This window comes from Suncus etruscus, chromosome 2, assembly GCF_024139225.1.
Source record: "Suncus etruscus isolate mSunEtr1 chromosome 2, mSunEtr1.pri.cur, whole genome shotgun sequence".
NCBI lineage: Eukaryota > Metazoa > Chordata > Mammalia > Eulipotyphla > Soricidae > Suncus > Suncus etruscus.
In genome coordinates, this window is record NC_064849.1 from 40,891,110 (window position 1) to 40,917,544 (window position 26,435).

General features: G+C 43.3%; 2 protein-coding genes across 3 annotated transcripts; one reads left to right on the top strand and one right to left on the bottom strand.

Moving 5' to 3' along the window:
• Window positions 1-1,450: 1,450 nt before the first annotated feature.
• Window positions 1,451-15,549, bottom strand: LRR1 (leucine rich repeat protein 1). The gene is made up of 4 exons (XM_049767385.1): window positions 15,337-15,549; window positions 9,320-9,418; window positions 4,325-5,046; window positions 1,451-1,691 (listed from the first exon to the last, which is right to left on the bottom strand). Exons 1-4 carry the CDS (start codon window positions 15,547-15,549, stop codon window positions 1,451-1,453), a joined length of 1,275 nt encoding a protein of 424 aa, XP_049623342.1.
• A 4,103-nt stretch (window positions 15,550-19,652) lies between these two features.
• Window positions 19,653-21,173, top strand: RPS29 (ribosomal protein S29). Of its 2 annotated transcripts, XM_049767659.1 has the most exons (3): window positions 19,653-19,786; window positions 19,985-20,084; window positions 21,089-21,173. In XM_049767659.1, the coding sequence occupies exons 1-3, from the start codon at window positions 19,725-19,727 to the stop codon at window positions 21,095-21,097; spliced, it is 171 nt and encodes a 56-aa protein (XP_049623616.1). In that variant the 5' UTR covers window positions 19,653-19,724; the 3' UTR covers window positions 21,098-21,173. The 2 variants fall into 2 exon arrangements, with proteins under 2 accessions (XP_049623616.1, XP_049623617.1); XM_049767660.1 differs by lacking the exon at window positions 21,089-21,173 and having other exon boundaries at window positions 19,985-20,090.
• Window positions 21,174-26,435: the final 5,262 nt, after the last annotated feature.

A 26,435-nucleotide genomic window follows, 5' to 3' on the forward strand; every position in this document is an offset into this window, starting at 1 on the left:
AGGTTTTGAAATTGAGGAAATAGCACTAATTTTTTAAATTTTAGGGCCATACTCGGCAATATTAAGAATTAACTCATAGGGCCCAGAGCCGTGGCACTAGAGGTAAGGCGTCTGCCTTGCAAGCGCTAGCCTAGGACGGACCTTGGTTTGATCTCCCGACCGAGATCTGACCCCCCAGCCGTCCCATATGGTCCTCCCAAGCCAGGGGTGATTTCTGAGCACATAGCCAGGAGTAACCCCTGAGTGTCAAATGGTTGTGCCCCCCTCCAAAAAAAAAAACTCCAAAAAAGAACTAACTCATAGCTCTGAGCTCAGGATCACTCCTAAAGTTTTGGGAACATGTTGGGTGTCAGAGATCAAACTCAGATTGACTGCAGACAAGGCAAGCACCATATGTTCTGTACTCTAGCCTTATCATTTAGAACATAACTCTGGAGTAAACAATTATGACTAAAATCAGTGGAAGATAGAAACTCAAGTTAGCCTTATAACTACCTATATGAAGTGAAAACAATTTGATGATCAAAATAAAAAGGATATAGGTTATGATAAGGGTCAAAAAAATCTAGTTTTTGGGTTGGCTTAAGACGGGAGTGACTCAGATGAGTAAGAACACATGTCAAGGGTTACAGTGTAGAGTGACAGTCAAGTGAACTTAAGATATGCTAGAGAACCTTACTGTAATCAGGTTTTCACCTTTTGGGGGATAACTAGGAATGAAACCCAGGAATGATTCTTGAGCAGTCAGGAGTTTGTGCCTAGGCATTGCAGGGTATGGCTTAAAAATAAAATCTGATAAGTGATTTGGATCAATATTTGATTAACGTTTAAAGATATCGTATGGGGCCAGAGAACAATGAACCTTGCCTTGAACAAGGGAGACCTGGGTTGATTTAACACCATCTATGGTTCCCTGAGCCCTGCCAGAGACTGATCACTGAGCACAGAGCCAGGAGTAAGCCCTGAGCACTTCTGAGTGTGACCTGTTCCACTCCCCTATAAATTAAATTAAATCACCACAGTTCATTTTGAAAACCCCAGAATGAAATAAACACAACATCAATAAAATACCAAAGTTATCCTAACAACAAATTAACTAGATTTTAATATAATTTAGGTCTTACAGTGAAATGATTAAAAACGTTAGTATATAGGGGCCGGAGAGATAGCATGGAGGTAAGGCGTTTGCCTCTCATGCAGGAGGTCATCGGTTCGAATCCCGGCGTCCCATATATGGTCCTCCCGTGCCTGCCAGGAGCAATTTCTGAGCCTGGAGCCAGGAATAACCCCTGAGCACTGCCGGGTGTGACCCAAAAACCACAAAAAAAAAAAAAAAAAAAAAAAAAAACGTTAGTATACATTCTTCCTTTTCTCCAACTTGACATTGTTGAAACATTATTCTCAAAGTGGCTTTTATAAATAAATGAGTTTCTTCATATGTTGTCAGCTATCATTTCAACATATCAGAAGAATTTACGTAACAGGTAAGAGAACAGAAGTAAGAGCTAACAGGTGCTTGAGTACCATCCACATTATCCAATAAGACCACAGTGTGAGCAATGGAATGGAGATTCATGGTGGTAATTCCTTGAATAAAAGAGTTTAAACATAATCTTCCACAATCACAAGTTTTTGCAGCATCCAAATCATGGCAAAGATGGAAAGGTATGACATGAGGGTCATATGGTATCCTATTAAAAAAAAGTTCGAAAAAAAGTTTTACTAGATTCAGAATTTTATTAGATGAATTATTTGGCAATGAATAACCAGGAAAAAAGAAAACAGCTTTCATTTGGCAGGTTGGCAACATGGGACTGTATTTAGGGTTTACTCTCATCTCTGTGCTCAGGGATTATTCTTGGTAAATTCAATAGGCTATAGAGGTGCCAGGGATCAAATCAGGTTGGCTGTGAGCAAGAAAACTGCTTTACTAGCAATATTTTCAACTCCTACAGTACCTTTTTTTTAATTAAAGACTAAATGATTAAAGCCAGATCAGCAGGCAGAGGCAATTGCCTTGTGCACTGCTGAGTCGAATCATTAGGTTGTAATTCCTGAGTACTGAGTCAGGAGTAACCTCTGAGCATTTCTGGGTGTGATCCCCCCCAAAACCCCACAAACCATGGTTGAGTATATTACCTTCCAGTTGGGATGAATGGGTATAATATACTAAAAAAATACCAAAAAAACCCCACAACATATATTGGACCCTAAAAGGATCTGTATCCCTCCAGCTATGGAACAGAATGTGTCATTTTCCTCTACATAATTATGTTTTATGGCCAGTATAATTTAAATGTAAACCTATCATACAGTTCTAAAAGTAATGGGAGAATTACTGACTTCAACCTGTGAGTAAACATTAAATCCATATATTCTCCTAGATAGCAGCTGTTTGGAATGTTTAAAGCTATGCCAGATTAATATTTGTCTTGCATCAATTTTGTTTTTGTTTTGGGCCATACTTAGCAATGCTCAAGGATTACTCCTCTTGGTGGCTGATGAACCATATGGGATGCCATATGCCATAGGATTGAACCAGAATTGAAAAGCAAGCGCCCTATTTGTATTTTCTTGTCTGGGCAAGGTGTACTGATTTCATCTTGCTTAAATGATTCAGAATTTCTGCTTTAACACTTCAATGGTACTCATGCAATCAGGTTTTGGTTTCTGGGTCATACCTGGCAGTGGTCAGGACTTACTCCAGTTTTACTCAGAAACCACTACTAGTAGGGCTTGTGTATCTATATGGAATGCTGGGGATAAAACATGGATTGGCCCTGTTGGCTAAACTCTTCCCAGTCCACTCAATGCAAATAGAATCAAGTCAAATCTTTGACCCCAGTGGTGGGCAACCTTTTTTTTTTTTCAACTGAGCCAAATCTCACCAAAACCACGATTGAAATATATTTTGAGAGCCACACAGGGCATGCACTGACAGAGGCTAGGAGCAGAGGCCTGATTCCTGGAGCGGCCTCCCAGCACACAGAAGAGCCGCATTAAAAAGTGTAAAGAGCCACATGTGGCTTGCGAGCCGCTGCTTGCCGACCACTTACCCAATTCCTCCCTGAACACAAACATGTTCTCTATAGAACATCAGTGTTTTCTCTAGTTCATAAACTCATACACTCTCCAACTCTGGATATCATTGTCTTAAAACAGATCCTCAGTTCTATATCCTTATTATTTAAAGTATTGTTTCAAGGACTAGTAGAGCCTCAGGCTCACCTGGAAGCTTCTTCAAACTGCAGATTCTCCACCCTGAGCTTCAAATAAATACAACTGGCTAACAAGACTCCAAGCTGATTTGAATGAAAATTATTAAAGTTTGAGAAGCCCTACTGTAAAGCTATAATAGAACAGTATAATAGAATCAGCTGGGCAATTTAAAAGGAGGATTGTGAGACCAGAGATAGAGCTCAATAGGCAAAGCATAAGTTTTGCTTGCATGAGGCCTGGGCTCAAACCTCAGCAAACACCACATAGGGTCTGGGGGTTGCACCTAAGCAGTGCCAAATATGATCCCAAAAGAAAAATACTGTGAAGGGGCTGGAGTAGGGAGTTTGCCTTGCATGTGGTCAACCTGGGATGTACCTGGGTTCTATCCCCAGCATCCCATATAGTCCCTCAAGCCGGCCAGGAACAACTTCTGAGTGCAGAGCCAGGAATAACCCCTGAGTGCTGCTGAGTGTGGCTCCCAAACAAGCAAAATACCCACAATGGTTTCAATAACATTAAATTAAGAAAAATAAAAAAATATCAGGGGCCGGGCGGTGGCGCTAGAGGTAAGGTGCCTGCCTTGCCTGCGCTAACCTTGGATGGACCGTGGTTCCATCCCCCAGCGTCCCATATGGTCCCCCAAGCCAGGAGCAACTTCTGAGCGCATAGCCAGGAGTAACCTCTGAGCGTTACCGGGTGTGGCCCAAAAACCAAAAAAAAAAAAAAAATATCATGGGACCAGGGACAGAGCTTAGCAGTAGAGCTTATATGTATAATTTCTAGGATTCAACTCCCCCAGCATAGCAAAACAAAACATTAAAAATTAAAATTAAAATACGGAGGGCAAGACAATATAAGTACTCTTCAGCAGAACGGGTTCAATCTCCAGGATTCCATATTGTCTCCCAAATCTTGTGAGGAGAGAGAGATATCCTCAGTGCAGAGCCTGGAGTAAGCTCTGAGAACTGCTGGGTGTAGCCCCAAAACCAAAAACAAACAAAAATTAAGTATCTTATACTGGTCCTACTTCCAGCCACTCTGATTTACTAATGATAATGGTGCAAGGATATTACCTAGAGTACTAAATTTTACGGCACAGTCTTACCTATTAGATAACATGGTCCGAGCAGAAGATTCCAATAAAGTTAATGGCACCTGCAGCTTTATAACTGGAAGGACATCTGGATGCTCAAAAGTATTTCCGAAAAGATCGAGGTAATCAAGAGATAAATTTTTAAATTCACTAGGCAAAAAAGGAAGGTTATTTCGAGCTGCTGACAAAAAACGAAGATTTTTCAGCTGTCCTATTTTAAATGGAAGTCTTATTAATTTATTATCATCAAGTTTTAAATCTGTTAGTTCTCGGAGTTGGCAAAACTGCAGAGGGAGTGCCTTGATTTTGTTTTTGCTGAGATCCAAACTCTTAAGTGACTTCCGGAGGGTCGATTCACATAAGGCAACACTGAATGAGTCCAAGTGATTGTCACTTAGGTTAAGTTCTTGAAGATAAATGAGGTCTCCAATTCTGTCTGGAAGTTTTTTTATATGATTATGACTCAAGTCTAATTTTCTAAGGTTCTTTAGATACAGAATACGCGTATCAAATTGGACAAGGCCACAATAAGAAGCCTGAAGATGTTCCAAAGTATATGGAAAATTCTTGCCTAGAGGATAGTCCTTTTTGGATGTGATAACCATTTTAGTTTTAAATTTTTCAAATTCTGAAGTCTTCACTGATGTTTGAGTTGAAAGTAGTGCATCAACAGCACAACCTTTATGAGCCAGTCTCAAAGCTGAAAGGAAACCTTTTAAACTGCTGGAATTGGCCTGAATGAAAAAATTACATTGTACATTTAAATTCTGCTTTAGAAAATGTAAGTATGACAAGAATACACCAAAAGCCTATAAAATAATATATACAATTAATATAATTTACTGAAAAAGGTTGCAAAAATAAACTGTTCATTATTTGATTTGATTAAATCAACTTACAGAGGGGCCAGAAAAACTGTACAAGGGTAAAGGCAGTTGCCTTGACAGCCTATCCTAGTTTGATCCCCAGCACCAGTACAAAAGTCCTGCCAGGAGTGAACCTTGAACACATCAGTATATATATGTCCCCCAAACCAAAAAATAATTAACTACATTTCAACATAGACATAAAAATCTATGAGAGAGGGAGGTTGCACAAAAGTCTGGAACTACTGAGTAAGGCCCAAACCATCAATCAAACCAAATGAAGAATACTTTAGAAGTTTCCCAAAATTTGGGCTGGAGCAATAGCACAGCAGTAGAGGGTTTTTGCCTTGCATGCGACTGACCCAGGATGAACCTGGATTCAACCCCTGGCAACCCATATGGTCCCTGAGCTTGCCAGGAGTGGTTTCTGAGCACAGAGCAGGAGTAACCCACCCCCTCAAAAAAAACCCCAAAATTTACATGTGCTCTGTCCTCTGAGTGTGTGTGTGCTTTGTCCTTTAAATACTTTTCAGCCAATGAAATATATCTTTTAGTGGAGCCAGAGTGATAATACAGTGGGTAGGGCACTTAACTTGAATACAGGCATCCAGATTCAATTCCTGGCACCACTGAACACCAAGAGGATTGATTCTTGAGCTCAGAGTCAGAAGTCAGCCCTGAGCACCAACCAGATATAACCCAAAAACAAAACAAAACAAAAAATGGAGGAAGGAATGAGAACATTGATAAATCACTGTAGAATACTGAACATGTGAATTACATGTCAAGACCTAAGATTTATTTTGGCAGCAGTATATACAAGTCAAAAAGTACATGAAAAGGGCCGGAGAGATAGCATTGTGGTAAGGCGTTTGCCTTTCATGCATAAGGACGGTGGTTTGAATCCCGGCATCCCATATGGTCCCCAAGCCTGCCAGGAGCGATTTCTGAGCATAGAGCCAGGAGTAACCCCTCTGAGTGCTGCCGGGTGTGACCCAAAAACCAAAAACCAAAAAAAAAAAAAAAAAGTACATGAAAAAATGCTCCACATTATAAACCAAGAAGATGCAACTCAAAACAATAATAAGATACTATCTTACACCACATTGAGTGGCACACATCCAAAAGACTAAGAACAACTAGTGCTGAACAACAACTCGTGAAATTCATTCACTGCCTTTTTGGAAAACAATATGGACATATTCCAGAAAACTACAAATTGAGCTCTCATATGACCAGCAATATTCCTCCTAAGAACAGACTCTGGAGACTCAAAAACTGTGCAGAAAAGTACCAGCAATAATCACAGCACTGTTCACATAAGCCAGAATCTAGAAACAACCTGTGTACCCAAGAACATAAAAATGGCTAAAGAAACTGGTACATCTAATGGAATACTATGAAGCTGTTAGAAAAAAAATATCATGATGGGGCTGGAGAGATAGCAGAGCGGCATTTGCCTTGCAAGCTGCCGATCCAGGACCTAAGGTGGTTGGTTCGAATCCTGGCATCCCATATGGTCCCCCATACCTGCCAGGAGCTATTTCTGAGCAGACAGCCAGGAGTAACCCCTAAGCACCGCAGGGTGTGGCCCAAAAACCAAAAAAAAAATAAAAACAAAAACAAAACCTCTTCCCTCTCCTCTCTCTCCTTCCCTCCCCCTCCCATTACTTCTCCTTTCCTCTCCCCTCTCTCCTCTCCCATCCTCTCTCCTCTCCTCTCCCCTCTCCCCCCAAAAAAATAAAAAAGAAAAAATATCATGAAATTTGCATATGCATGGATGAATAGAGTATTATGCTTAGTGCAACGAGTCACGAGTCAGGGGGAGAAGAACAGAAATACAATGATCAGGGCCAAAGAAATAGCACAGCAGTAGGGCATTTGCCTTGCATGTGGCTGACCTGGGAGAGACCCAGTTCGATTCCCGGGATCCCATATGGTCCTCCAAGGGCGATTTCTGGGTGCAGAGCCAGGAGTAACCTCTGAGCACTGCTGTGTATGCCCCAAAAACCAATCAATCAATTAAAAAAATAAAATGATCACACTTGTTTATGGAATTTAAAAAAGAGATAGTATAGTAATATTATCCAAAGACAATAGAGATGAGGGCCAGGAAAACTGGTCCATGGTAGAAGCTTGCCACAAAGAATGGGGATAGTGTCTGCACTACAAGGGCAGAGAAGGGACCACTAAGACAATGATAGTTGAAAATATTCACTCTGGACAAGAACTAGGTGCTGAAAGGAGGTAAAGTAATATGAATGATATCCTTTCAGTAACAAAATTGTAAACCAATGCCTAAAAGAAAAAACCAGGAGTGACAGAGAGAGGGAGAGAGGGAAGAAGAGAGGGAGAAAGAGGGGGGCAAAATGTCTGCCACAGATGCATGTGAGGGGGCATGGGGAAGGGCTGGAGGAAAACTGGGGACACTGATGGCAGGAATTGATGAAAAACTTTGTAACTGTATATCTCATGGTGATTCAACTAAAACATTATAAAAAATAATAAAAGCAAGCAAACAAGGGCCAGAGAGATAGCACAGAGGTAGGGCGTTTGCCTGGCATGCAGAAGGATGGTGTTTTGAATCCCGGCATCCCATATGGTCCCCTGAGCCTGCAAGGAGCAATTTCTGAGCGTAGAGCCAGGAGTAACTAGCCGGGTGTGACCCAAAAACCAAAAGAAAAAGAAAAAAAAAAAAAAAAAAAACAAGTAAAACAAAAACAAAAGCAAGCAAACCAAAATATTGGAAAAAAAAAAAAGAAGAAAAAAAGAAGAGTTGGTTGGAATAAGTATGAAGATAGAAAAAAGGATGCCAGAAATAAGGATAAGTGCTTGGAATATAGCTTTGTGATAGAGTACTTGTCATATGTGTGAGGTCCCAGTTTCAATCTCCAGCACCACAAAATAAAAATAAATAGGGGCCAGAAAGATAGTGCAGCAGGGAAGGAGTTTGCCTTGCATGTAGTCAACTGGAGTTCAATCCCAAGCATTCCATATGGTGCCCCAACCACCTCCAGAAGTGATTCCTGAGTGCAGTCAGGAGTAACATTGCCTTACCTGCTGAAATATCTCTCCAGCCCCTTAAAGTGCTATTAAGTTGTTTTGTTGTTATTGTTTTAGGGTCACCAGGTGATTAAGCTTACTCCTAGCTTTGCAATTGGAAGTGATGGGGAACAATAGTGAATCTGGGTCAGTCATGTGCAAGGCATGACCTTTATCATCTCTATGGCCCCTAAATAAACTTTTTGTTTTGGGGCCACACCTATTGGTGCTCAGGAGTCACTCCTGGCTCTGCATTGAAAGATCTTTCCTTGTGGTGCAAAAGGGGATCATATGGAGTTCTGGGATTGAACCTGGATTAGCTGTGTGCCAGGCAAATGCCCTACCTGTTGTATTACAGCTCCTGTCCCCATAAAAAACTTTATAAACTTTTTAAAGTTAGAAAAACACCTTGCCAGCTTCAAACACAACTGTATGCATTCATTTCCTCTAATTATGTGAGACAGTGTTGTAAATCAGTGTCTCAAATTTGAGGTAAAAATGAACAGAAACTGGGGGCCAGCGAGGTGGCGCTAGAGGTAGGTGTCTGCCTTGCAAGCGCTAGCTAAGGAAGGACCTCGGTTCGATCCCCTGGCATCCCATATGGTCCCCCCAAGCCAGGGGCAATTTCTGAGCGCTTAGCCAGGAGTAAACCCTGAGCTTCAAACAGGTGTGGCCCCCCCAAAAAACAAACAAACAAAAAAAAGAACAGAAACTATAGGTAAATAACCTAGCTATTCTAGTTTAGTTTTGGGGCCATATTTTGTGGTGCGCAGGGGACCTAATTCTGTGACTGAGCGTCGTCTTTGGAAGTGCTCAGGAGACTTGTAGTGATTGAATTCAGGATTTCTAGGGCCAGAGATAGTATAGCAGATAGAGCAGTGCTTGCCTTACAAGCAATTGACTTGGGTTTCATCCATTGGAGTCTTCTAGGAGTGATCCCTGAGTGCAGAGCCAGGACAAAGTCCTGAGCAGATGGGTGTTGCACCACCCCCGCAAAAATAAAAACAAAACGCCTAAAGAATTCAGGTCTTTTGTATGAGCTCCAGCACTCTGATCTATCACTCTGGTCCACTAACCTTTAATTCATGTAAAAACATACCTTACTTAGACAGATATCCACAGAAGGCTCCTGTAACCGGACAGTGGCTTTTCCTTCATCCACAAATTTAGTGAAGAATTGCTCAATGTTCTCCTTTAGCTGCTTAAACCATTGGGAAACCAGGGGGAAAAAGACAAAAGCAGGTCATATTACTCAATAATATTTATTGTATCTACAGTATGTGCCAGGCTATGGTTTGGCTTTTTGCTTTCAAACTGGTGTTTTGTGGTTTTATTTATATATATATTTATTTATTTATTTTTGGGTTTTAGGCCATACCTGGCGGAGCTCAGGGATTACTCCTGGCTCTGGGCTCAGAAGTCACTCTTGGCAGGCTCGGGACCACAGCTCAAGTCTCTCCCAGGTCAGCAGCTTGCAAGGCAAACAACCTACTGCTGTGCTATCTCTCAGGCCCCTGTTTATGGTTTTAAATGGTAAAATTAAAAGATTCATCTTGGGGGCTGGAGTGATAGCACAAAGGTAGGGCGTTTGCCTTGCTCACAGAAGACCTAGGACAGACCTGGTTAGATCCCTGACGTCCCATATGGTTCCCCTGGCCAGGAGTGATTTCTGAGTGTATAGCCAGGAGTAATCCCTGAGTGTCACCAGGTGTGGCCCCCCCAAAAAAATTATTTTGAAGAGTTTGGTAGTTACAATCTTTATCTACCTTGTTTTATGGGTTATGTTATCTGGTAACATTACTCTGAAAACAGAATCACCTCTATCTCTTATTCCCTTCAGGGAAAAATGTTCATCTTTCCTCCCATTACAACTATATGGCAGTAATAAATGTTGCCAATAGCAGTGGCTTACTTTCTTAACTCCAGCCCCTTATCTGGAGCAGACAGGTCTCCTGCAAATTAAATAAACTCAATGAAAGCTAGGATCCTACCTCATTTTGTTTATCACTGCAAACTAAGTTTCCCAGGGATTTAACAGTGATTCATATATAATAGGTGTTCAAAAATTTTTAATGAAAGGGTCACAGAGAAATAGAACAGTGGGAAGTAGGGAGTGTTTGCATTGCAAGCAGATGACCTTGGGTTTGATCCTCAGTATCCCAATTAGCCCCAGAGACTGCCAGGTATGATTCCTAAGTACAGACAATAGAAAGCAAGGAATACTTCTGGGTGTGGCCCTCACCAAAACAAACAAAAGGTGAAAAGCTTCCTTTAACATCAGGGCAAAGAATAAAATTTGGTAAAAGAATGAGATGGGGGGCCGGGCGGTGGCGCTGGAGGTAAGGTGCCTGCCTTGCCTGCGCTAGCCTAGGATGGACTGCGGTTCGATCCCCCGGCGTCCCATATGGTCCCCCAAGAAGCCAGGAGCAACCTCTGAGTGCATAACCAGGAGTAACCCCTGAGCGTCACAGGGTGTGGCCCAAAAAAAAAAAAAAAAAAGAATGAGATGGGGGGCTGGCGAGGTGGCGCTAGAGGTAAGGTGTTTGCCTTGCAAGCACTAGCCAAGGAAGGACTGTGGTTAGATCCCCTGGCGTCCCATATGGTCCCCCCAAGCCAGGGGCAATTTCTGAGCAGATGTGGCCCAAGAATGAGATGGGAGGGGGCTGTGGCGCTAGAGGTAAGGTGCCTGTCTTGCCTGCGCTAGCCTAGGACTGACCGAGGTTCGCGGTTCGATCCCCCGGCGTCCCATATGGTCCCCCAAGCCAGGAGCGACTTCTGAGTGCATAGCCAGGAGTAACCCCTGAGCGTCACTGGGTGTGGCCCAAAAACCAAAAAAAAAAAAAAAAAAAAAAAAAAGAATGAGATAGGAGAAAGACAAGAAAGACAATGTAGATATAGGAAGATCCTTTAAGAGGACAGGCAGGGGGCCCGGAGAGATAGCACAGCGGCGTTTGCCTTGCAAGCAGCCGATCCAGGACCTAAGGTGGTTGGTTCAAATCCCGGTGTCCCATATGGTCCCCCGTGCCTGCCAGGAGCTATTTCTGAGCAGACAGCCAGGAGTAACCCCTGAGCAACGCCGGGTGTGGCCCCCAAAAAACCAAAAAAAAGAGGACAGGCAGGGGAGCCAGTGGGTAGGGTGTTGGCTTTGCACATGGCAGACATGGATTCAATCCGTGGCACTCCCCAGAGCCTGCCAGGAATGATCCCTGAGCACAGAGGGAGAAGTAAGCTCTTTGCATTGCTGGGTATGGTCCCAAACAAAACAAAATGTGAGAGAGAGAAGGGGTGGGGGGGGAGAGAAAGGTGGGGGGAGAGTGAGAATGAGAGAGAGAGAGAGAGAGAGAGAGAGAGAGAGAGAGAGAGAGAGAGAGAGAGAGAGAGAGAGAGAACAGGAGGATATGACAATCTGAAAGATTTCCAGAAGTAGAGTTGAAATGATTCACTTACACACTGAATGAGGGAAAACAAAAGTTTTAAGCTTTATTGATAGGGAAAAATACTATTCAATGAGTTGCAAAATACTATTAAAAAAAGCAGAGTGGGGGCCGGCGAGGTGGCGCTAGAGGTAAGGTGTCTGCCTTGCAAGCGCTAGCCAAGGAAAGGACCACGATTCGATCCCCCGGCGTCCCATATGGTCCCCCCAAGCCAGGGGCAATTTCTGAGCGCGTAGCCAGGAGTAACCCCTGAGCATCTAAGGGATGTGGCCCGAAAAAAAAAAAAAAAAGCAGAGTGAAGGGTGGTAAGGAAAATAAATCTTAAGAAATTCTGAATTTGAAATGTTGCAACAGTTAGGACTTCAAGGAGGTAGTAGATTTAAGTTGGAGGGTAAGAGAGAAGAGTAAGGGTACAAATTTGGAAGTCAGAATCAGATGGATAGATGAAGTCAAGAGACAAAAGAAGTTGAGGATATATAAGTGGGTCTAGAGGTAATTCAATACAGTACTAGTAGCTATTTATCCTACAAATGTTTATTGAGCAACTGTCTGTCCCAAGCCCTGAGTATAAACTCCTTTACAAGCCCCCTCGATAAAAACTTATCCCACTCTCCCACTTGTTTGGCCTTTTGGGTCACACTCAAAAGTGACAGGGTATTATAAGATGCAAAGGACAGAACTCAGGCCATCTACATGTACTTTTGCTTTTTTATTTATTTATTTTTTGTTTTGGATCACACCCGGCAGTGCTCAGGGTTTACTCCCAGCTCTACACTCAGAAATTGCTCCTGGCAGGCTGGGGGGACCATATGGAATGCTGGGATTCGAACCACAGTCCTTCTGTATCTAAGACAAATGCCCTACCACTGTGCTCTCTCCAGCCCTACTTTTGCTATCTTTTGGTCTCTCATTTCTGTTTGTGTTGTTCATTTGAAGGCCACACCAAGTGGACACTCAGTCACTCCCAGCACTATTTAAGAGATCAAGGAGTGCCAGAGATTGAGCCCAATGCTCCTATAACTTTTTATCCAGCCTCCATTTCCTTCTTTCATACAGTATTTGCTTCTACTTAATTATAGTATCCATTAAAGCTTACTTTATAAGTAGTAATTTATGTTTCTCCCTTCCTAGTCTTAGTGATCAAGTTTATCTCCCACAGTATCGAGCAGTATACTTGTACACAATAAATCTTAAGTGACTCACAATAAAACGTTCATTCTGACCAGCAAACCACTAATTATGCAGTAGAAGTTTTAAGAGATGATCATCACAGACTTTTAAAATACCTTAATGTTAGGCCAGATAGCTCAATTGGCTAGAGTACATGCATTGCTTGCAGAATCTTTGATTGCTAAGACAGAAAAAAGGTATATGCTAGGCAGACAAAATAGAGTAGAGAGAACCTTAAAATCACTGGAACCCCTTCTCTCATCACTTACAACATCCTGTTAGCAATTCTATAAAGCTCAGTTAGATTCCAAGGGGCCACCTGCTCCTGCTAGCCTTTCCTTGCACTTTGAGGGCTTTTGTACTCACAAGTTTCTTTTCTTTTCTTTTTTTTTTTTTTTTTGGTTTTCGGGCCACACCCGTTAGATGCTCAGGGGTTACTCCTGGCTATGAGCTCAGAAATTGCCCCTGGCTTGGGGGGACACTATGGGACGCCGGGGATCGAACCATGGTCCTTTCCTTGGCTAGCGCTTGCAAGGCAGACACCTTACCTCTAGCGCCACCTCGCCGGCCCCCACAAGTTTCTTTTTCCCCCCACTTAGAATAAAAATGCCCCTGCTTGCTTACTCGGTCTGGAGATCCAATTTTTTGTTTGTTTTGGGTCATCCTGGCAGTGCTCAGCAGTTACTCCTAGCTCTCTGCTTAGAAATCGCTCCTGGCAAGCTTGGGGGGCCATATGGGATGCTGGGATTCGAACCACCATCCTTCTACATCTAAGGCAAACGCCCTATTGCTGTGCTATCTTTCCAGCCCATGGGGATCCAATTTTTCACATGCAGGCATAAAAACCTGGAAAAGCAAGTTAATAGTGGCAATGCAAAGGTCCTTCACATCAGAAGAAGTGACTCCTGATATGAAGGGCAGAGAGAAGTCCTTGAGCATGTAAGTATGTGGTCCCCAAAGCAAAAAGAATACTTGAAAAAGATCTTACTGAGGTGGACATGCAAGTAAAGGTTGGGGAAGACAAAAGGAGAAAAAGGGAGTCACAATTCTAGTTTAGGGGTTTGATTCTCTCCTTTCAAGTTGAAAAATTATAAGAACTGAGTTCATGGGCCGGAGTGTTAGCACAGCGGTAGGGTGTTGGCCTTGCATGCAACTGACCTGGGACAGATCCAGATTCAATTCCCAGCATCCCATATGGTCCCCTGAGCCTACTAGAAGGGATTCTGAGCTCAGAGTCAGGAGTAACCTCTGAGCACCTCTGGGTGTGGCGCAAAAACAAAAACAAAAGAACTGAGTTCATGAATGAGGGGAATTTTCACCTGTTACACCCAACTGTGGTAGCTCTAAGTATAACAGTAGTAACCCCCTTTCTCAAAAAGTATTTACTATGAAGCACATCGTCATAAAGCAAAGAATCTAAAAAATCATTCTAAATATCCAGCCTTGATCAAGGGTGGGGTTATGAGATGCTCCAATTCATTTTTTTTTTTTTTGGTTTTTGGGCCACATCCGGTGACACTCAGGGGTTACTCCTGGCTATGTGCTAAGATCGCTCCTGGCTTGGAGGGACCATGTGGGATGCTGGGGGATCGAACTGCAGTCCGTCTCAGGTCAGCCGTGTGCAAGACAAACACCCTACCACTGTGCCACTGCTCCAGCCTCGAGATGTTCCAATTTAATGCAAGGATAATTACCTGTCATAATGCCTTATATGCAAGGGATACTTAGGAATGAAACCTGAGTTCATTAGTGAAGGGATAGGGTCCATAAAATTGAATGTGAAAACATTATATGCCTGAAATCCTACTGTAAACAGCTTTGTGAATCTTGATGGCTAAGAAAAATTTAAACAAAAATAGTATATGTTGGGCCCGGAGAGATAGCACAGCGGTGTTTGCCTTGCAAGCAGCCGATCCAGGACCAAAGGAGGTTGGTTCGAATCCCGGTGTCCCATATGGTCCCCCGTGCCTGCCAGGAGCTGTTTCTGAGCAGACAGCCAGGAGTAACCCCTGAGCAACGCCGGGTGTGGCCCCAAAAACAAAAAACAAAAAAAAAACAAAAAAAAATAGTATATGTTAAAAATTTTTGCCTTAACTGACTAGATAGAAGATATATTTCTCTTGTCCTCTTTCTTTGCATCTTTTGTTCTCATAATTCAAAATTAAAAAAATTTAAAAAGAAGATATATTTCTATAGTATTTATTTTTGATATTATAAGAGATTGATTTCTTAATTTTTATCTTATAGTTTGCATATAGAAATGCAACAGGTGAGGGGCCAGAGCAGTGGTGCAGTCTGTATGGCGTTTGCCTTGCACGCTGCTTACCCAGGACGGACCTGGGTTCGATCCCCGGCGTCCCATAGGGTCCCCCAAGCCAGGAGCAATTTCTGAGTGCATAGCCAGGAGTGACCCCTCAAACTCCCAAACAATAACAATAAGCCCCCCTAGCCTGCTCCCAAGCCTGCCAGACGTCCCGATCTCGGCTCAGCTCAGGGCTCTCTGCTCACTCACCTTATAGCGGGTGCCGCGCTTGTCCTTCAAGGTGGCGACGCACAGGTAGGCGGAGTGCGGGTCGCCCCGCTCAGCACCGACCCTGGACAGCGGTGGACTCCGGTGCAACGGCGGACACAAAGTCAGCACCGCTCGGGTGCCCTTACCCCGGCCCTTGAGCCCCAAGGCGGGCAAATGCCGACTAACCACCTCGACTTCGCAGTGCAGCTTCATCGTGCATTGCAACCGGCCACCGAGGCAGCCCTGACGACGTGAAATCGCTTCTAGAGCGCTGGCGACCCGACCTAGCCCAGGCTGCGAAACTTCATTCTTCCCGCCTTGCCGGGCTGCCGCCGCCGCCGCCGCCGCCGGGTCCTCGCGCCCGAGCTGTCCATAGATGTGCCTGACGTCTCGACGAGCAACAGCTCAGATACCGCTGCACATAGGCTCTCCGAGTCCTCCGGAAGTGTTTTTTACCTGTTAGGGAAAGTCTTGGCAGTGGATACGGAGCTGAGGATGTGAATAACTAACTTTCGAGACCCCGGCTGTACCTCCCGAAACAGGCACTCGACAGGGCACCACGATCCTTTCCGGGAGCGAGTGTGTGCGGCGGTGAGAGTTTGGGGGCGGAGTCTTCGTTCCCGGAAATCTACCGTATTTGCAATATATGTGGCGCCTTAAATTTTCTCGGAAAAGCTGGTGGTTCCTCTGTTAAAGGGGAAAAGTATATAGTTACGATTTGCCCAGTGCCAGCATTTTCTTACGGCCTCTTGTTTGATGGTTTTATTTATTTGCGGTTGGGGACGAGGGGATGAGTTACCTTCTATTCAAAGCAATACCTGCCCACTTATCTAAAGCTGAATGTGACAAATATTTGATTAGGCAGTTAGTTCATGCTGTACAAATTCTCACTTTGCGGACTGCTGGTGGTTTGCCCTAGGTAGTGACTGGCTTAACTGCACCTGAGATTTGAAAAGCTGCCTTGTCCCTAACTTGTTGCTCTGACTCGTTGCATTTATTAATGGGCCCTCACTCTTGAGTGCTGGTCTTGTCTCTAATGTTATGCCCTGTGCTCTTTCTCGCTTGTAAAATGGTGCCCAGAAAAAATGACCTTCAGTTCAATGGCGAGAGTAGAGTGAACGTTCCTATAAATGAGCTTCCCCTGTTAGAGATACTGAACCTGAAATGTTACCTAGTGATTTCCTTCTGGGCTCCAAAATATTTGGAGTCCTTTCGCTCCTAAATATTGAAATGAATTCAGAAAATAATAACACACATTCATGTATTCATTAAATATTTGAGTTCCCCTACTATGGACCAGAAATTTCCTATGGATTGCCTAAATTAAGGGCTTTTTTAGAATTAGAAATTGGGGACACTTGGTTGCAGAAAATATACAATGGTGAAGGGTGTATATTTATGACTGAAAGTCATGAAATAACTGCGATTGTGAAAAAAAAAAAACTATAATATGAACAACCTTGTAGCCATGGTGTTTAATAAAGCAACTTAAAAAATAAAGTGAAATAAAGGTAACAAAAATGGCACATTTTTTCCTATTTGTATTTTGCATGTGAGCAAGAAACATACCATTCTATTTATTTATTTGGGTTTTGGGCCACACCCCTGTGACGCTCAGAGATTACTCCTGGCTATGCGCTCAGTAATTGCTCCTCGGCATTAGGGGGCCATATGGGATGCCGACGGATCGAAATGTGGTTCCGTCCTTGGTTAGCACATGCAAGGCAAACGCTGTGCCACCGCTCCGGCCCTTTTAATTAATTAATTGATTAATTATTAATTTGGTTTTGGGGCCAACCCTGTGAAGCTCAGGGGTTCCTCCTGGCTATACACTCAGAACAATCAGTGAAAACACTATTCTGCGTTTAGTAAACTAATCAATGGATAGAAATAAACTAGAATTTTTAGTCTAGAATTTGCAAAAAACTATAGTTATTGCCTTTTAAAAAATAGCTCATATAGATAAGGTCACATGGCCTAAGTCAGTAAGTATTCTAAGAGTATGTTCGATATGCTAGGGGTATTTTGAAGCTGGACAAAAAAACAAAACAAAACAAAACCAAAAAACTTAAATGAAAAACCTTGGACTATAAGTAGGAACACACACAAATCAAGAACACAAGAAAAGGAGGGGCTCAAATCTTTATTTAACTTTTATTCACCTGTTGTGATTTATCACGTGGAATCAGTAAATGTTTAAACAAATGAAAGTTACTAGTTACCACCTGATTTTAGAGTGGTATGGTGATTTCTACTGCTAAAAATAATACCTTCCTAATTACAATTTTCCAAAAATAACCAAACCAAAAAAAAAAAAACTAGTCGTAACTACTGTGTAAAAACTATTCAAGTAAGAGAGTCACAAATTATTCACAACTATTCGAGTAAGACAGTTTATTGCTTTTTTTTTTTTTTTTTTTGGACCACACCCGGCGGTGCTCAGGGGTTATTCCTGGCTGTCTGCTCAGAAATAGCTCCTGGTAGGCACAGGGGATCATATGGGACACCGGGCTTCGAACCAACCACCTTTGGTCCTGGATTGGCTGCTTGCAAGGCGAACGCCACTGTGCTATCTCTCCGGGCCCCAAGTAAGACAGTTTAATATTGGGCTGAAAGTAAACTGAACGATCATCTTTTGGATGTAGTTTATTTTCAATGGCTCAAGTACTTGGATTTGATCTTCATGTTGGGTAGAGGTGACCTTTTTTGTTCTCGTTCTCGCTTATAAAAATAAAATAAAACTTAGATTCACTTATTTCAATTCTCTTTCATACAACGACTTTCAATAACTTTTAGTACAAGTCAAACTGCATTTCAGACTGATTGGTTATGGAAAATACACAAAGTTTTTTTTTTTTTACACGTTTACTTCTCCTAGTTTTTCTTATATAAGAACTGTGTGGTGGGCACAAGTGCAGCCCAGATCTTCTATCTAGAGACTTTCATAGAGAGCCAGTGAATTTCTAGGAAAAAATGGTGGCCTCTTTTCAGAGGTCCTTGATGAAATGGTATAATAAGGTGATCTTGTTTAAGTTTCCCCAAAGTGACAATGCAGCTGATTGATGGGGCTAAGGTTGTTAAGTAACACTCCTTCAATACCTGCTCACCAGTAATAAGACATTTGGACCACAGGCCAATTCAAGACCATGACAAACATCTCTGAGAGCAGGAATGAGGCTCACCCAACAGAACCAGAGCATTTTTCCATTTTGAAATGGTATATGTTTATTTCTAGGAGTGTGTCAATTAAAGAAAAAAATAATTGAAAACAGTATTTAACAAACACAGAGCCCCCTATCGTTGGAGCCTAGCTATGAAAGTAGATTTTAAGTTATTTAATAAAACATATCCAGTAGGTGTCAGTCATGAGTCTAGGAAAAAATGCTTTTATTTTTCCCTTCTAAGACTAAATCTTAGTTAATGTAAGAAGGTTAAAGACGACCAAGATCAGGTATTGAAAGGACAGTAAGCAGGTAGGGCACTTGCTTGCACGCAGCGACCCGTGCCCTATGCATATGGCCCTCCGCAGCCACTGCCTAGACGTGCTGATGTTGGGTGCAGAGACAGGTATTAGCTCTGAGCATAAAAAAAAAAAATGAGGAAAAGATAGGATTAGGATGTTACTTATCTTTTGGGGGCTGTTTATTTGATTTATTTCCTTTAGGGGTCAAAAGAAAGAGAGCAAATTAAAAAAATGAGAATGAGAAACATGGGGAAGGGAAACCCAGTATTAAAAAGCTGGTCACATGTCATTCATTCATTTGAATCTGAAATGGCATCACTAAAATGAATACCTAATTAATAACAATCATAAATTAAGACCCTAATATTAGTGATTGAAAAAATGTCAAAGAGACAGGGTCTCGCTATGTTGCCCAGGCTGGAGTGAGTGGCTATTCACAGGCGCGATCCCACTACTGATCAGCACGGGAGCTTTGACCTGCTCCGTTTCCGACCTGGGCCGGTTCGCCCCTCCTTAGGCAACCCTGGTGGTCCCCCGCTCCCGGGGGGGTCACCATATTGATGCCGAACTTAGTGCGGACACCCGATCGGCATAGCGCACTGCAGCCCAGAACTCCTGGACTCAAGCGATCCTCCGGCCTCAGCCTCCCGAGTAGCTGGGACTACAGGCGCGCGCCACCACGCCCGGCGAGAAACCGGCCGCGCTGTAGGACTCTTAAGGCAACCTGGCCGTGACGTCACCGGCCCCGCCCCCCGAAGGCTGAGCTCCTAGTCCGCCCCGCCCCACGGAGTAATAGCACTGCGCATGCGTAGTTAGTCTGTCCCTCACTGCATTCTGGGTAAAAAAATTCCCCTGCCCGGAAATCTAAAGAGCGCATGCGCAGGCCTGCTCGTTCCTTTTGCCTTGTTGCCGCCGAGAAAGCAAGATGGGTCACCAGCAGCTCTATTGGAGCCACCCGAGAAAGTTCGGACAGGGTTCGCGCTCTTGGTGAGTAGCAGAGCGAGGTGTTTCGGGGTGAGGATTCCCGGACTGAAATGCAGCTGGGTGGCTTCTCTTGTCCTAGATTCTTCTGGGCGAGGCGCCTGGCGTGTGTCGGCGCCGGCAGGCCTCCGCCATTACAGTCATGGAGGCGGCGGGAGGGCGAATGGCGGGCGGCGTGCAGTGACGCTGTCTTTGCTCTTGCAGCCGCGTCTGCTCGAACCGGCACGGCCTGATCCGCAAATACGGCCTCAACATGTGCCGCCAGTGTTTCCGCCAGTATGCAAAGGACATCGGCTTCATCAAGGTATGATTTCTCTGTGTGTATGTGTTAGTTCTAGGAACTGCTGCGGGACGGGACGGTTCGGGGAACGGGCAGCAAGGGGGAGAAGTTTGGGATCTGATCGTTCCTTTTTTGGCCACGTTTAGCTGCCTCGTGTTTCTGTTGGGTAAATTGACCCGCAGTTAAAAAACTGCACTTTGAGAAGTTCATGGATATTTTCCCTCCAACGCCTTGTATGTAACCACTATCCAGCTCAACATGTTTGATGGTGTTTGTTACACATTGGGATATGAACTTGATTTGGTCCAGATATGCCATTTAACTAATACACATATTCACACAATGACTGTCACACTCTTGATACTCTCACTTTCTGATGGCTGGAGAGATAGTACAGCGATTAGGTCTCTTCCATGCATGTGGCCCATCCAGTTCAGTCCTGCAGGTTCTTTGGTTTTCTGAATCCCTCCAGGATTGATCTGAGTACACAGACTCAGAATTAAGACCTGAGCATCACTGGGTATGGTTCAAAATCCCTCCAGAAAGGTGAAAGTGGATTCTGTGTTGAGTGAGCCTCAGTTACTGACTTTTTAGTTCGTAATTTATATTGGATATTTAGTAGAATTCATTTAAAAATAGTTATGTGACATTTTACAGTGGGTATAACACGTGCGTGAATGCAATCGTTTGGGAGTCACATGCCCAGTGTGGGGAAGACAAAGTTTGCCCACCTGGGACTGGTAGATAGGGACGGTTATCAGGATGCCTGCTTTAGTCCTCCTGAACTTATTGTGAAGCTCCTTATATTAAGTTTTAAGGGGAAGTTTCTGTCTGGGGAGTGCTAAGTCACATTTTCATTCTAAAATATATGGTTGTTTTTGGGACAGGTTGTAATAGGCTGTAGATGCCTTTGGATGGGTCAAATGGTCAGATTTAGCCTCAGTTTCTTCATGAATCAATTACGTGAGAACAGGGATTTTTTTTTAAGGCACTTTGAATTAATTTCTGTTTTCTCTACTTTTCTCTAGTTGGACTAAAGTGGACTTCTGGAAGTGGTCATCAAAGACATCTACGTGACATCAGAAGATGCTGGCCCTTTGTACATAAATAAAATGACTTCAATTATAAATGTATTCTTGTTTTTTGCAGGGGAGGGTCACACCTGGTGGCGCTTGGGTTACTCCTGGCTTCTGTGTTCATAAATCACTCCTGCCAGGCTCTGGAACTATGTGGGATGCTAGCAGTCCAACCCCCCTCTGTCCTGAGTTGGCAAGGCAAACACCCTACTGCTGTGCTATCTATGGCCCCCTATCATGGTGTTCTTATGTACAGTGTAGTAGGTGTTTATCTTGAAAATAATGTACAATTTTTGGTTGTTAGGAAAAGTGTTGTAGGATTCCAGAGTAGAAGGACGAGACCTCACAACTGGGATGAAGTTTAACACTTTAATCCATCTGCCAACAAGATTCCCCATCTTGGCCAGCCAGAGCCATTCCCCTACCCCCAAGGAGATAAGCCCCACCCAAGGTCACTTTGAAAGAAGTACCCTCCCAGTGTATAAAACAACTTTTGAAACAAAAGTCAACCAAAAATCGGGGTCGTCTTATACGCTGAGTATATCCCGAAAAATTTTCAATATGCCACTAAATGAAAATTGTCTGAATATGGCCACAAAACGAATTTTTCAACTCGCTCCTGCACCAATCACTGCAAGGCTGCTCTGACCACCTCTCTCAGCCAATCCAAGCAGGCTTTTTTATGCATGCAAATTAGACAATGTTTTGGACCCGAATCTACACTGTAAAAAGCCTGCTCAGATTGGCCAGAGTCAGAGAGGAAGTCTATTACACTATTAACTTTTGAACCTTTGCTTGTGATTGGCTCATTGTGGTACATACAGTTGCAGCACAGGAACGTTCTGTCTAATACAGCAAATATAGGCCTAAACCTATGTTTTAACTGCAAAATTAGGGGGTTGTCTTATACGCCCAAAAATATGGTATCTTAGCATATAGATTGAGCCAGATTTCTGAGCAATTCACATCTGTGATAGCAAGAGGAAAACTTGGATAGTTTGGCAGGAGGGGGCAAGGAGTTAGTTGTCCCCTAGATAACATTTACAGTTGTGAATATTTTCCTTTACCTGTAAAGGAAATAATTGCTCTAGAAGTACTGAAACTGAGGGAAAGTGAGGATTGGGGTTATATAAAACAATGGTCTTGAAAGCTATGACTTAGATGATAGAGAAGATAATGTGGATCGATTATTAGGCAGAGGCCACTGCATAAGTATTGAGATTTTTTCAGAACCTTTAACATCAAAATGGTAGGGAGAACAATGAAAATGAGGATTAGGTAATTTTAGACAAACACATTTTGGAACAATCAGGCAAGGTAGATTAGTGGTAGGGACTAGGAGCCATACCACTTTGGAGGGGCAACATCTGCACAGGAATTGTAAAAAGGTCTTGAGGGCAAAGGCCTCCAGGTTACATTTATGTATATCAAATCTGCCTTTATAAGTGATCCGAGAGGACACCTGTCAGCTGAAATATTTGCTACTGAGCACTGATACAGCTTTACTTAATTAGGGCAAACTGCAGAAATCAAAATTTTTTTTTTTTTTTTTGGTTTTTGGGCCACACCCGTTTGATGCTCAGGGGTTACTCCTGGCTATGAGCTCAGAAATCGCCCCTGGCTTGGGGAGACCATATGGGACGCCGGGGGGATCGAACCGCGGTCTGTCCTACGCTAGCGCTTGTAAGGCAGACACCTTACCTCTAGCGCCACCTTCCCGGCCCCTCGAATGCATTTTTTTGTTTTGTTTTTTTTGAGTCACACCCGACAGTGCTCAGGGGTTACTCTTGGCTCTAGGCTCAGAAATCACCCTTGGCAGGCACGGGACCTTATGGGAGGCTGGGATTCGAACCACTGTCCTGCATGACAGGCAAACACCTTACCTCTATGGTATCTCTCTGGCCTCAGAAATCGTTCTTTTTTAAAAAGTGTAACAAGGGGCTGAATAGACAATACGTTGGATGTTTGCCTTGCACATAGGTATATAGCTGACTCAGGTTCAATTCATTACATTTCATATGGCCCCCATACCTTGGGTGTATAATAGGAAAAGGACTCTCAAATGCTTCTTGACTATCTGAAGGTCAAAAAACCCCAGGAATTTATATTGGGTATTCCCAAGTATAGGAACAGGAACCATTGAGAAATTTAGGTTACCTGTATACTTACTAATTTTTTTTTTTGTTTTTGTTTTTGGGTCACACCTAGCAGCAGCAGTGCTCAGGGGTTACTCCTGGCTCTATGCTCAGAAATCGCTCCTGGGGGCTGGCGAGGTGGCACTAGAGGTAAGGTGTCTGCCTTGCAAGCGCTAGCCAAGGAAAGATCATGACTGTGGTTCGATCCCCCTGTGTCCCATATGGTTCCCCCAAGCCAGGGGCAATTTCTGAGCGTTTAGCCAGGAGTAACCACTGAGCATCAAATGGGTGTGGTCCGAAAAACAAACAAACAAACAAAAAACACACAAAAAAAAAACAAACTCCTGTCAGGTTCAGGGGACCATGTAGGATGCTGGAATTCCAACCACCGTCCTTCTGCGTCTAAGGCAAACGCCTTACCCCTGTGCTATCTCTCCGGCCCTACCTGTGTACTTTTAAAAGGTTGACTATATCACGCTTCACAGACAATTGAGCATTCTAAGTCTTAGAATTTTGTTTAAAATGATTCTTAGGGCTGAAAAGAGCACAGCGGTAGGGTGTTTGCCTTGCATGCTGCCAACCTATTTTCCACCTTGGACATCCCATACTCCAGCCTGCCAGGAGTGCTGCAGGATGTGTACTAAACCACCACCCAAATTAGAAGATTAGTATTGAGGATATATAGATAACAAGATGAGTTGGAGGGCCGGAGCGGTGGTGCAGGGTGTAAGGCCTGTCTACCTTGGCATGCTAGCCTAGAACGGACCGTTGTTCGATCCCCCTGGCATTCCATATGGTCCCCCAAGTCAGGAGTGATTTCTGAGCACATAGCCGGAGTAACCCCTGAGTGTCACTGGGTGTCGCCGAAAAACAAAAACAAAAAAACAAGATTAGTTGGGTGTAGCAGTGAAGATAATCCTAAGGAAAAACGTTATTCAGTGATAGAACTAAGCACGGGATGGAGCAATAACACAATTGGGAGGGTGTGCGTGTGTTCTTAGCGGCTGACCCTATGTTCCATCTTCTGCATCCCTTTGGGTACTTCAAGCTTACTAGGAGCTATTTCTGAGTGCAGAGTCAGGAGGAACTCCAGAGCGCTGCCAGGTGTGGTCCTCCCCCCTACCACCCACCGACCCACACAACAAGACAGGGAAAGCATTTTGGGCCAGGGCAATAGCGGTAGGGAGTTTGCCTTGCATGCAGCTGACCCGGTACAGACCTGGATTCAATATCTTGCATCCCATATGGTCCCCCGAGCCTGCCAGGAGCAACCCCTGAGTGCCACAGGATGTGGCCCAAAAACCAAGAGGGAAAACAAAACAAAACAAAACCAAAAAAATTTAACAGCACAGTGTACCATATTGTTGTACATGACCAACAAGTATATCTAATTTTATTTATTTATTTATTTATTTATTATTATTTATTTTATTTATTTATTTATTATTTGTTACACCCAGTGGTGCTTAGGGGTTACTCCTGGCTCTGTGCTCGGAAATTATCCTGGCAAGTTCAGGGGACCTTATGGGATACGAGGGATCAAACCCAGGTCAGCTTTTTGCAATGCAAAGTTTGGCCTACTGCTGTGCTATTGCTCTGGTCCCCAAATATACCTTATTACCATACAAATATAGTACTAAAAGTGAAGTTTATTTAGTGCGTCTTCCCTAGAAATTATTTTTTTCCCCTAGAAATTCTTAAAAAGTAAAATGTTCCAAAGGTAAATGTCACAGCAAAATTATGAGTACTTTGTATTTCTCTGATATGATTATTTTCCAAATTTACAGAAATCTCAACTTTTCCTTTCATCAGGCAAATTCCCTGTTGCTTCAGGAAAGATGTGGCAGGTAAAAAACAACAATGACCAGAGACTGAAAAAGTTTGCATCTACAGTGAATGAGAATTCATTTATACTATTTGTTATTTTCTGTTTTGTACCTTTTATCCCCTTTCTGAGTTCTTTCATAATTTGATGATTTTCCTAAATTCTGTGCTTGGATTTTCTTTTTATATTTTGTAAATCTGCTACTGTAGGTTTTTACTTTGTGGTTACCAGGAGGCTTACAAATGTTCATTTGTAAAATACAAAATAAAATACAAAATTTTTAATTTGGGTGTCAGTTTGAAACCAGGCAAATGCTCTATAATTTAGTTATATCCCTGAGCCCCCTACTTAAGAGGTTTATCTTTTAAATCAGGGCAGGCAGAGTAGAGCAAGGAGAAGGAAAGAAACTTAGTGGAGGATGAGAAACATAAATGTGAAAGGATGGGGGCCAGGGACCAAGTGGTCTCAGGTGCAATGGTGGAGATAAAAAATAAACAGAGGGCCCAGAGAGATAGCACAGCAGCATTTGCCTTGCAAGCAGCCGATCCAGGACCAAAGGTGGTTGGTTCGAATCCTGGTGTCCCATATGGTCCCCCATGCCTGCCAGGAGCTATTTCTGAACAGACAGCCAGGAGTAAGCCCTGAGCACTGCCGGGTGTGGCCCCAAAACAAAAACAAACAAACAAACAAACAAAAAACAGAACTAAATACCCAAGCCAAAGGCAACAACAGTGGAATCAAGAGACCCAAACTCTTTAACAATTCAAACTTAAAATGGGCCTATTGGTGCCGGAGCCATGGCGCAAGTGGTAAGGCATTTGCCTTGCACCCACTGAGCTAGGACAGACTGCGGTTCCATCCCCCGGCATCCCATGTGGCCCCCCAAGCCAGGAACGATTTCTGAGCACATAGCCAGGAGTAACCCCTGAGCATCACACAATGTGGCCCCCCAAAAACAAAACAAAGAGATAATGTGATAATGTAGGGGGGCCAGAGAGATTGCACAGCGGTAGGGCATTTGCCTTGCTTGCGACAATCCAGGACAAATGGTAATTTGAATCCTGGCATCCCATATAGTCCCATGCCTGCCAGGAGCGATTCTGAACACAGAACCAGTAGTAACCTTTGAGGCTGCCAGGTGTGACCCCAAACCAAAAACAAACAAACAAACAAAATAAAGGCTTCAAAGCACTTAAAAAATAAATAAAATTAGCCTAGTATACTGATGATTGGGATGCACTCTGGAAACATTGGTGGAGGGAGGTGGACACTGGTGATGGGATTGGCCCTGATTCATAGTATGTCTAAAACCCAATTATGAAGGACTTTGCAAATCACA

Excerpts from the sequence above, each read along its gene's own strand:
- LRR1 (XM_049767385.1), bottom strand. The coding sequence starts at position 15,549 with ATGAAGCTGCACTGCGAAGTCGAGGTGGTTAGTCGGCATTTGCCCGCC. Across the intron at positions 9,419-15,336 it reads AGCGCGGCACCCGCTATAAG|CTAAAGGAGAACATTGAGCA; the intron begins GTGAGTGAGCAG and ends TGGTTTAAGCAG. Across the intron at positions 5,047-9,319 it reads TGGATATCTGTCTAAGTAAG|GCCAATTCCAGCAGTTTAAA; the intron begins GTATGTTTTTAC and ends TTTTTCATTCAG.
- RPS29 (XM_049767659.1), top strand. The coding sequence starts at position 19,725 with ATGGGTCACCAGCAGCTCTATTGGAGCCACCCGAGAAAGTTCGGACAG. Across the intron at positions 19,787-19,984 it reads GGACAGGGTTCGCGCTCTTG|CCGCGTCTGCTCGAACCGGC; the intron begins GTGAGTAGCAGA and ends TTGCTCTTGCAG.